A 12,414-nucleotide genomic window follows, 5' to 3' on the forward strand; every position below is an offset into this window, starting at 1 on the left:
GGAAACACTTTTGTAACAAATTCATTACATTTCAGGACAATTACTCAGACAAATTGGCTGTGTGGAGTGCTGTTCCTGCATGCTATGCATGAGAAACATCTGGTCTAAATTTCACTGATGTAAGGGTATAATTTTGCCACTAGGTGGAATCCACCCACAACACATCATGAATGAGATTTACACTGTCCTAACTACCTACTGCCTCTTTCTGTAGCAGTCTCTCTCTCTCTTTTGTTTTTTCATATAAATTGGAATCAGATGATGTATTACTTCACCTGACAGATAGATAAGTCATATATGTGAGAGAGAAAACCAGTGACTCCTAATAACATACAAAGCTAAAATCAGATCTCTTCCCAGCTCCTCTGAGAATATCATGACGTCACCCCTAAACAGGGTCGCTGTGTTCTGTCCTCCATAGCTTTATTAAAAACATCTAACTTCCTTTCCTTCCTTCCATCCATCCATGCACCCATTCAACCATCTGTCATCTTTGAAAGGCTGCCCCCAATACATATTGACAGAATATATTCCATGGAGCAGTGAAGTCTTTGATCAGGCTGGAAAGTTTAATTAACCTCTTCATAAACTTATCTAAATATTATGCTTTTCCTCTGGGATTCTGTGTCATCAAAGTTTTATTTTTGGAAAATGTAGGGGTCAGCAAAAAAGAAAAAAAAGAAAAGACAGTTAGCTTCCAGCTTGGTCATTCACTCTTACAGATGAAAATGCTTCCCAAAGGGAAAAAGGGAGAGAGGGGTCAACGCAAGTCCACTGTTTCCAGTCAACTTTCTCCCCCTTTTACCTCTGGAGTAGTGTGGGATGTGGGACTGGTTTATATAAACATTCACAAGTGCCCACATAAATGAATACCCACAAACATACTGGGATAGTGTCCATTAAAACAATACAGCCTGCAGGGTGGCACTGTGATGCAGGTCTTGTGATATAACCTTGTGATATTAAAATCATCCGGAATTACAGTTTTTGTTCATGTATGACTGTAGTCGTCATCTTGTGTGTGTGCACATCATTTTCATCATATTTAATAATTTATGTCTAAAACTCTTCTTATGATGAAAAAACACTGGGTGCTCCTTTAATGTAGACTCACATTTACTGTTCACATGCATCATAAACTTGTTCCCTCATGACTTTCAGAAAAACATATAAAGACACCATCTCTTTTGATATCTTTTTAATATCCTGCCTTTATGCACCACAGGCTTTGGGATGTCTTACATTTCTCTCCAAAAGCATCATCTGTCCATTCCTCCCTCCCTTTTCTCCTAGTTCCACTTTTCATCACTCACTCTTCTGCTATTTTCTCCATTATTACTGGCTGCTTCATATTCACCCCCCCTTTCTTACCAAGTTACACGCTGCAGCTCTCTCCACTTTGCTGTGTCCAGAGAGGTCAGTATGAAATACATTCATCTTCTCCACCAGTGTCGTGAGCGCAGTTTCTGTGGCCTCACCTACTTTTTCATACACTCCTTTGGCCTGCGGGACAGCAAAATCACAAAAGACAAAAAAACTAAAACAAACATTCAGTCTCTCATTAGCACGAACAACACAACGTATACAGCAATTGCACAATCATTTAACACGGCAAGGCTGGAGTCATGCACTCGTTATCACACAAAAGCAACGGACCATCTAAAAACACCAGCATACAGTCACGCAGCACTAAATAGTTCACTTCATAGCAGTGTACTTCATGGACACACACAGAGAGCAGTGGAGAAGAGAGGACCTGCTCTCAGATTGCCCATATGGAAATAAAGATATGGAAATAACAGAGGAATTGTGGAAGGATGCCTAGTGAATGCTGAACGTAATTCAGGCCCCAGTCTGTCACAGCATGTCCACTAATCTACAGACCCGCTGCGTGAGTTTGCTCGTAATGGTCTGTTGTAAACGTCTATACAGTATTTAACTTACAGACAATCAAACAGTCAGTATGTTAAATAAAAGCCCACACTAAAGTAGTTATACAACATTCAAATACCAGATTCAATACCAGATCCAGATTTAACATCATAATGTTTAATTTGACTCTCTGAAGTTAAAAGTTCACTTTGTGGATTCTGGTCACTTTGTTTTGTAATATTTACATGATTCTAGGAAGTACGCTGCCATGCATGATATAACATGATATTCAAATCACATTAAAACAACATGGTCATAGACAATACATTCATAACTTAATGTCCCTTTGCTTTAAAAGACTTGCTTGATATAGCTATCTTTAACACAATACTACTCTTTAGCTCTAAAAGCATCGAGGCACTGAGTGCCTTTAACAACAAAACAAGCTTAAAAATGCATCTTAGACTTGTCCTAGCCTGCACTGTCATGTAACCTACCTGACAGCCACATAATACGCATGACATTACGCATCAAAGTTACCATAACTACGTTGTGATCACGCGAAAAACTGGTTTGGAAACACTTTTTGTCGAGAATATAGGCATTACCGCAAAAATATAGTGTCACATGACAGAATTTACCCCAGTTGTTAGCCTGTGTTAATCATGACGACAAAGTATACATCCTTGAAAGCCAATTTAATGTACGTGAAGCATTACTCACACTGTTATAAATTGGTATTAATGGCATACATGCACAGATCCGATGCTGCAAACACATCTGCGTCATGACACTTCTAGGAGTGCCAACACAAATATCTCTCATGTTCATGTCATCGACTAGTGCACGGAGAACAAATTAATGGCCACTCTTGCGATTAATATAATTGCGATTGCCATCCGTTTATTTATTATAGTTGCTTTTCCACACCATTCAAAAGAATAGAAAGCAGTAATGTAATTAGCTCAAATTACAAAAACATTATTTCTGTGCAAAAATATGTTACAAATAAATATACAATACTAGGAGTAAAGCTTTTTTTGGAACACTAACATTCTATTAAATTATTGCTTAGCTTACTTTTGAAAAATGCCAGCAAAATTCCCTGTATTAAATAAAATACCAAATGAAAAAATAATATTGTTAGGCCTATATACTTGCCTTTTCTTTACACAAACTTAAACTAGCCTTACCCTGTTCCGTTGAAAAATGTCAGCTGAATTACATTCTCAGACTGTTCTGCACTTTTTCAAGACTACAAACTATCAGAACTATTTGTCCAATGAGATCACTTTCAGAAAACAAGCTTTTGAACATTTTAAAACGTTTAAATATTTGAAATCTAACCCTCTTTACCTCATATCGCATTTGCTGAGCTTCGCCAGAAAATGTCAATTGCATTATGACACTAAAATTAATTTGAGATGACAATCAAGTTCAGTTGGTCTTTAAACGTTGCTGGACAAATATGAGGGACATAATGCAGTTGTGATGGCGACACTTTAGATTAGATGATTATTAAAAATGATTGAATATCAGGAATGTATCATATATGTAAACCCTGATATTACACCACATCAATTTTTCTTTAATAGCTGGGCACATGGCGTATACACATCAATGGATGGTCCTTATACGAAGACTGAAAGTTCCTCCACTACTTGGTGGATATATTTGTTGATAACAAAACAGCGTGAAAATGGATGGAAACTAGGTTCATGATACCATGGCGATGGCACAGAGGTGAGAAATGCTAGCCGAACGTGCAAAACAAGCTAATTAAAAAGCCGTCTATGCCTGAGGAACAGAGGGTGAATGGTTAACACTTCAGCAATGAGAGTAGGACAGACAAGACTGAATAAGGCTCTTTGTTAAACTCAAAAGGGTAAATATGGTATTGGAGGTTTGAATGCAAAATAAGAGGCTAGAGAGTCATACACAGATCCACATGCACACTGCTGACCTCATTATAGTCCAGCGAGGAATCGTTGCACAGGGAGCAGATAGTAGCCAGCTCCACTAGACCATCGTAGACTCCACACTGCACTGGCCTATCAGCTTTTAGCCTGAGGAAAAAAACGTCCATATAAGAGAGTGAAAAATGATCACGTTGGATACAACCTAAGTTTCCAGAATGAGTTTTAGATTATTTGGGGGAGGAAAAATGACAGAGGTAGTGCTATTAAACAATTTAACATGTTTTAGGGATCAAAGGCTCTGAGTGTGTGTGCATGTGTGTGTGTGTGTTCTTACACTTGTCCCTCTGGAGCATAGGTTGAGCCAGTGATGCTGAACTCGTGAAGGGAGCAGCTGGTGTCATCAGCCTTATTAACCACAAACATCTAAAAGAGACAGAAAGGGGACAAGGCAGAGAGGTAGCATGAATAATCTACAGAGTCCAGATAATTACAGTAAGCATACTAAGGAGTTTCCACTTCTATTGACCAATTCTATGTACTTTTTGAAGATTTCAATCACTTTCCCAGAGCATTAAATTACAATTTTAAATTTAAAATGTCCTTCCAGACTGTGGAAACACTGGCACATAAAGTTCTAACCTCATATTACCAATTAAAAGTGGTTATAATTGTAATTATGCAAGTTGAAACTATAAAAAATAAAACCGAGAGAGCAAACCATAATTTTGCTTACAATGTTTTTGCTTACAATAACAATACATCTGAAAAACAAGAGGAGGTAAAGAAGAGTTCAACCTGACATACCAGACTAATTAGCCAAACACACAATGCATTGCTCCAGTGTTTTTGACAGGTTAGGGAGTCTTTGCTATGACATTCATAACACTGAAATGAGCTAGTGGGAGCAGTGCCAGCCCTAGGCGAGTTTCAGCATAGAAAATTAATCTCTTAATTCCTCGCTGTCCCCTTCGTTACAGTGAGCGGGCATAGGGGCAGATGAAACAGGTGGATGGTGGAATGGAACTGATAAAGCCAATTTGCTGAAGAGCATCGATCGTAAGCCCCACCTCTTTGTACAGATGACAGCTCTGAAATGGAATTGTGTGGTGGGAATGAGAGAGCAGCACAGCAAAAATTAATCTTGATATTGGAAGGCATCGTAATGTTTATTATGCTGTAGGTGGATTTGCTGAAATGTGTTTTATCATGATAAATATGATGTCTGTGGACAGCGTCTTAAATGCTGTTGTTCAAGATCAATAGCCACAGGGATGGTTAAACACACACGCTCTTAGACATAAACGAAGGTGGGCAATATACTGGTTGATATGATAAACAAATAAAACATTCTTTTGCATTTGTGAAAAAAAACATGGGTGTTCTGATCAATTAAAATTTACTAAGAGGAAGAGCTTCTTAGAGAAAAAAGAGGCATCCTCTGTGGTGTGGAATTGTACTAGCGTTTGTTCTGATGCTGTCAAACATGGAGAAGTGATCAGATTGAGTGATGTACCTGTAGCAATTATTAATTAATATTTGGATGATCCATTTATTTATATATTGTAAATAGGAAATAGTTAGTTGTCACACTTTTTGCAGTGAATATTTCTTAGGTTAATTTGATTTTTGAAAGATTATTTAAAAGCCAAATACCTTGAAGACTGACATTTCACCATTCTTGCTAAGGAAAAATAGACACCAAACACACGGTCACCTTTTGTGACGACTAGGTATGTGCACGAGTAATTGACTAATCGAATACTTTTCCTGCAGCAACTAGTCAACTATTGAAAACACTTTCGCAAAATGATTTTCCTTTGCACATTTGCCTTCCATAGGCAATGCTGAATTATACTGTACTATCAGTCTTAATATCTATCAAAATCAAGTTACAATCAAGTCCACTGGCAGGCACTATGGTTATGTGTCAAAAAGGTGTTGGTTGAGAAATGATGGCATATGCTTTCAGGTAAAATCAAGTTTGGCAATACTTGCAATATTTTGACCCTTATTGTATTGTAATCTATTAGTATTCAGTTCTTGATAGAGCTATGCATACCAACAAATGAGGATCCGCAAGAAAATGTGAAGTGGTACAAGAAACTCTGAAGCGTATCAGATCAGTTTGTGTGTTTGTGCGTGAAATCATTGAACATCTGAAGAACACTTATAGTAAAAACCCAACTTTCACCACTTGTTTTTTTCTGAATAACAACATATGAATTGATAAAAATGTGATAGCCTTAATGTAGACTCTGAGTTTATGTATAAATATATATATATGCATTACCCTAATGCAGTAAGTATAAGCTTTGGTAAGTGCAAATGTTTTTTGTTTTTTTTATAAAATGTTTATTTTTGTTTTTTAATTATTATAATTTTTTTTTTATGCATATTGTATATACAATTTTTGTAAAAGAAAAGAATAGCTTTTGGAAGTTGTCTTGAAACCGTTCTCAGTAACGTTTTTGAATTAAACAAAATATACATTTCATGTATGTGCAGGGCTTGACATTAACTTTTTGGCTACCCGGCCACTGTGATTGTGGTTTTCCAAAGTCATTAGCCACTCATCATTTTCACTAACCAAAATCTCCCACTCCACAATAAGTGATAAAGGTAACTGGAGACTTTAACTGCATGCATTTGTTTGGACATTTTATTTGAACGAGAATGAGATGCATTTACACAGGCCTAATGAATTAAGCCATCTCTTGGAAAATCTGAAAGCAAACATGTCAGATAAGGAGTAGGATAGAACATAGAACAACTTTGTCAGTAGCTTGTGTATAAAGGAAGTCCAGACTTAATACCCTACATTCAAAATTGTCAGTACTTTCCCTTATAAAAGTTGATCATTACTCTTCCATTGTGTAGCAGTGGTATGTTTAAAAATAAGGCCATAAGCACAGGTGAGACCACTGATGTCTGCTCATTACCGTGGTTAGGTCAATGTAGATAGTCTTTCTAAAAATAAAACTATAGTATTTGATATAAAAAAAACTAATAGTCTAAACACATTTTGAAACTTTAACTATAAATTTCATAGTTGTAATAAAACTTAAGACTAATAGAATCACTATAATATAATTAATATGAATGTGTAACATTTCTGTGTTAATACCAGTTAATGTTACTATAATAAACATGATACTTTTTAGTAAGGGAGATGATGTGTAAATGGAAAAGTCTTGTAACTTATGTTGGTACATGCCACAGTGTTGTTTCCACCTTTTCCTTGTCAGTGCCGTTTATAATGTCGATTTTTAATGTACTTTTTAATTTACGAGTAATCAATTAGGCTACTTGTTTTTTCTGGTTAGTCTCCTCAAATACAAAATAATTTTAAGCTTAAGAGCTTGCCAATAAACCGTGTAAATAAAGTGGCGTATATTTAATGTGAACATTGGAGGTGATGGGGGAACGTGCTTCCACATTCACAACAACCAAAACAAAATCTCTTTAAATCTATGCCTGCATTAAACAGCCTTTAATAGGCTTTTCGGCTACATGTATTAAAACAACTGTATGGCACAAAACGATTCATGAAACAACAAAAATGGAAAAGGTAAAACTCAAAAATATAGTTTTGGCCAACAAATACTGCAATTAATTAATTGTATAAATGTATGACATTTAAACATGCGAAAAGCCACTCTGATAAAAACTATCCTGTAAAATCTAGCTTTATAATATAGTTGACCCTTGCTTGAATGTATGCCAATGTGGTTTGATTATGTTTGCTGATTTACACAAAAGCTACGACAAAAATATAATGATAGTGAAAATGTACTTTAGAGGGTAGAATTCACACTTTATTTTTTTTTTTTCAATTTAGGATGTTTACAACTAGATGTCTGAAACCAACATACAAAACCTCTGCTGAAGAAAACACATATGTGAACAATTGGACTTTGACCCAAATCTTAGCAATACTGATATATAGCTCTTGTGACAACTTCCCTCATGTGAGTACTAGCCCCAGTTTCCTTTACACATGGTCAAAAATTTTTTTTTTTAGAACATATTGTGATAAACAATATACAGTATTTTTGCTTATGTTGGCCACAAACAGATTCCAGAAGCAGGTTCTCACCAACATCTGCAATCGGTTCTATAATGAAGCATCTAAACTTAGACATTGCTAAGATAAATCTTGCCAAGTAGCAACAAATAGGCACTTCCTCAATATGAAGATCATATGAAAGGTCTCAAACACACACACACACACACACACACACACACACACACACACACACACACACACACACACACACACACACACACACACACACACACACACACACACACACACACGTGTTGTGTTTCCATGTTTTATGGGGACTTTCCATAGATATAATGGTTTTTATACTGTACAAACTTTATATTCTATCCCCTAAACCTAACCCAACCCCTAAACCTAACCCTCACAGAAAACTTTCTGCATTATTACATTTTCAAAAAACATAATTTAGTATGATTTATTAGCTGTTTTCCTCATGGGGACCGACAAAATGTCCCCACAAGGTCAAACATTTCGGGTTTTACTATCCTTATGGGGACATTTGGTCCCCACAAAGTGATAAATACACGCTCACACACACACACACACACACACACACACACACACACACACACACACACACACACACAGAAACACAGTGTTTTATTGGCTTGATTTCACTCAGAGCAAGACTTAATTAAAAGTGTCTAATTAAAGAATTAATGAAGCAGTTAACAGTGAAACTTTCTGTGCTTCACAGTACTTCTACTTCTTGTTTAAAGTTAATTGTGGAAAACACAAAGCAATCAGGGGGCAGGATCATGCTCTAAAGACTTTAAAACAAATGGTACCCCCACAGCACCAGCAGTAAGGCTGAAGTATCCCTTCATCGACACAAAAGACATACCGAAGACTATGTCATTTAACATTATCATTAATATTGATTATTATTAATGATAGTCAATTATATTTCAGGGATTAGTTATAATGACATTTTGCTTGCATAGGAAAGAAATGGTCTCCTAGCTAATGCTGTTAATTATACAGAGGTCCTTCTAACTTGGTACATTGTCAAATATTAATTTAAAAAACATAATTTTTGGACACATTTTAGCTTTTTAAAAATTTACAAATTCCATGTATGGCATCAATAAAGATGATGTCTTGAAATAGCATACATATGTTTCAATATATTGTTTTTTAACATATTTTGGGAACATTACATCATGAATCAAAATGACTTCTTGAATTGTTTGAAGAGAAAGCTAGCTTTTCCTAACCACAAGTTGAAAATATAAAAAGCAGGTTCTCTTTCATGAAAAACATTTCCGTCGCAAAGGTATCTGTGTGGCTCAATTTCCAGAGTCACAACATGCAAACAGATTTTGTAAACAAGTGTTGAGGAGGAAAATAAAAACCAGTTGCTTGCCCAGTATCAGGGTACACTCAGAACTCTGGATACTAGGCATCTTCATTTGTAATGTCATTTTCAGTTATTTGTAGGCCTGCATGGCACCCATAGAATACAAACACCCATCAATCCCAAAGATATACAGAGGTCCTAGAAAGCATTTAGACAATTAAGCCAGACTTAATGTGAGTTTCATTGCATTAGAATAAAAATTATACTGTGTTAAAAAATAGGACCCACTTTATATTAGGTGGCCTTAACTACTATGTACTTAACCATTTGAAACAATGTACTTATTATGTACACACATGTTGTTGCATTGTAATTACATTTAAAGTACCTGCATTTAAAACCTAACTGGTAATCAGAAGGTCGCTGGTTCGATCCCCACAGCCACCACCAATGTGTCCTTGAGCAAGACACTTAATCCAGGTTGCTCCGGGAGGATTGTCCCTGTAATAAGTGCACTGTAAGTCGCTTTGGATAAAAGCGTCTGCCAAATGCATAAATCTAAATATAACCCCTAACCCAACACTTACTCCTAAACCTACCCGTACCTAAACCTCAATAGCAGCAAAGGAGGGAAGTTTGCAGAACAACATGTAGTTACAGAGTAAATACATAGTCTTGTATGTATTTAATGTTAGTACATAGTAGTTAAGGCCACCTAATATAAAGTGACCAAAAAATTTATTAAATAAAAATAAATCACAAAATGAGTTTTAACAGATTTTAAATCATAAAAACTTATACTGTTTAAAATAAATAATACAAAAGTATTTGGAAACTTTCTTGTTGTCAAATATGTCCCTAGTTACTGTGATAAACTACACTTGTGGTTTCCTCTGCTCAGACATAACATAAATTTCAATGTGATCCTCACACAAATCTATCGTATGGCTTCAGAAGACATGAAATCTATACTTTTATGGCATTTTTTTCCTTTTCTTTTGTCATTCTCGAGCTTGACAGCTAGAGCCTCCATTTAATATATTTTTTTTACATGGAAAAAAGTGGCCAAGATTATCTTAAAAAATGAATTGAGTTCCAGAGAAGAGGTGTGAAAGGGGGAGTATATGATGACAATTTTCATTTTTGGCCAACAATACCTTTAAATTCACAGGATTTAATAGATGTCCAACTACAATAAGTTCAGTAGATGAGAAATAAAAGTGTCTATCTGGGCCAGGTTATTTGTACAGCACCCACAATAAAAAAATATAAATTAAAGCAAGACTTAATCAAAAAAGAATATTCTGTTATAATTTACTAATCATTATGTTTGTTCCAAACATAAGTCCTTTTAAGTGTACCAACAAATAAAATCTCCAATGACAACATAATAGAGAATCTAAAGAAAAACATATTGGGGAGGGTTACTGCTAGCATTTTGTAATGTTAATGTTTATTCATTTTAAAATCAGATTAGCACCACTCCAACCAATGTCTTAACAGACATGAAACCATGTTGCTATATGTTGTCATAGAAACAGCTACCAAGGAACAAAGTAGCATGCAGTGATAAGTAACTATAAGCTTCTGATAAGGATGTGCATTTTTCAGAATGAGTACAAGAGTGAAAAAAAATTTGAGTCACTTACACTTCCTCCTTATATAGCAGCAACTTCCACATTAGCAACTATGACACCTGAACGATGTACTGTCCCAATAGGGCACATTGTGTGAAGCTGATTGATTAAGCCTCAGAGAGAGATAAAGACCAAATGGGGAATGCAGTGAGTGATTTACGGGCAGCTGTTTGACACCTTTGTGCGTTTGTCTTTTTGTTTAAGTTCTTAGTTAAAATATTATTTATATTGTCAAGACGGATCTTGCCTCCTCCTTTCCATTTATCCCTTTACAGTGTATTTCAATGCAACAAAAATTGTCTATGAATATTGAATAACAATGCACATTAAAATAAGGACTATTGAATTCTTTGACAAACAAGGACAGCACAAAGTACAATGAAATAAGTCTACAAAATGTGAGAAGAGTGAATGGCTTCTATAAAGCCGCAAATGTGTGACATCTTTTGCTCCCTGAGGCGTTCCTGGATCAAGCTGCAGCAGATGCAAGGAACAGCGTGAGTGGCATAGAAATGAGAGTACAAAAATATGAAGGAAATTGGGGATGGCAGGCAGGAATCCCTTGCTGGGTGACATCCGGGAAGCTAAGGGGTGATGGGAGGAGGTTGGAAAGAATAAAAGAATAAAACCCAGACAAACACAAAGCCCAGCCTGCCCTGGGCAATTAGAAGCAGGGAAAGCTAAGCTTTTCCTTAAGATATATTACTTTAATTACCTTGAGAAGGTCACATTAAACATTTGAGTGTAAGTGGAAAATAAAGAGGTACAATGCCAATATTATTTTCTTAATCAGTAAATTTCTCTTGTTTTCCAGTAAAAATATCTAAATATCCTTAAAATTAGGTAAATACATCTAAAAAGCAAATTTGTATAGAACTTGTTTAAAGAGAATGCATCTTGAATACATGTGTATTTGGTTTTCTTCTCGTTTTAAGCATTAATCCAACTTAATTTAGTAGGGCCTACAAACACAAACTTGCAAATTTGTGAGATAAGGCAGATATTTCTCCAACGTGTATTTGTGTGACCTACAATAAGCCACCAGCCTGCCCACAGCACTGTAACCTTGCCAACCAGAGAAAGGTGAGGTGAAGACATTGAAGAAGCTCCCTGCTTCTGTGTAAGGCTGCTGATGATCCACCTACACTTTACTATATGAAAATATATATTGGAAAACTTATTTGGATACTTTTAGACACTTATGTCACACTTAAAAAATGCCTGAATTTTATGGCAAAATATTAAACTTGTGCGACCCAGTGTACACATGCGTGGACGTTGTAAATAGGCATTGCTATACGCATTGCATAATTGTAATTAATTTAAACCGACTGATCTCAGTTCAGAAGACTCTGTCAGTAAGGGTTTAAACTTTCGATGTATAATGACAGGAGTCATGTATAATGATATGAAGTATGATTCATTTCCACGAACCGATTCTTTCTGACAGTTCGTTTCAATGAACTGGTTCACCAGTTCATTTACGTCATCATGTAATGACGTTACTATATATATAATGCTAATACTCTGGCATCGCATGCTCATCAGCTGCTCACTGATGTCCGAAAGAGGCGATTCTCAATTCAGTGTACTGGTGACTCGCAAACTGCTGTGATTGAC

General features: G+C 35.9%; 1 protein-coding gene across 2 annotated transcripts in view; it reads right to left on the minus strand.

Annotated features, from left to right (window-relative positions):
• The window catches only part of LOC127622492 (sarcoplasmic/endoplasmic reticulum calcium ATPase 3-like), an 83,916-nt gene that overhangs the window by 16,176 nt on the left and 55,326 nt on the right, over window positions 1-12,414 (minus strand). For both annotated transcript variants that reach the window (XM_052096593.1, XM_052096600.1), the window contains exons 9-11: window positions 4,126-4,214; window positions 3,836-3,938; window positions 1,372-1,503 (exon numbers count right to left, since the gene is read on the minus strand). In XM_052096593.1, coding sequence (XP_051952553.1) covers window positions 1,372-1,503; window positions 3,836-3,938; window positions 4,126-4,214 — 324 coding nt within the window. The remainder of the gene's footprint in view (window positions 1-1,371; window positions 1,504-3,835; window positions 3,939-4,125; window positions 4,215-12,414) is intronic.

This window comes from Xyrauchen texanus, chromosome 3 (assembly GCF_025860055.1).
Source record: "Xyrauchen texanus isolate HMW12.3.18 chromosome 3, RBS_HiC_50CHRs, whole genome shotgun sequence".
NCBI classification, from domain to species: Eukaryota; Metazoa; Chordata; class Actinopteri; order Cypriniformes; family Catostomidae; genus Xyrauchen; species Xyrauchen texanus.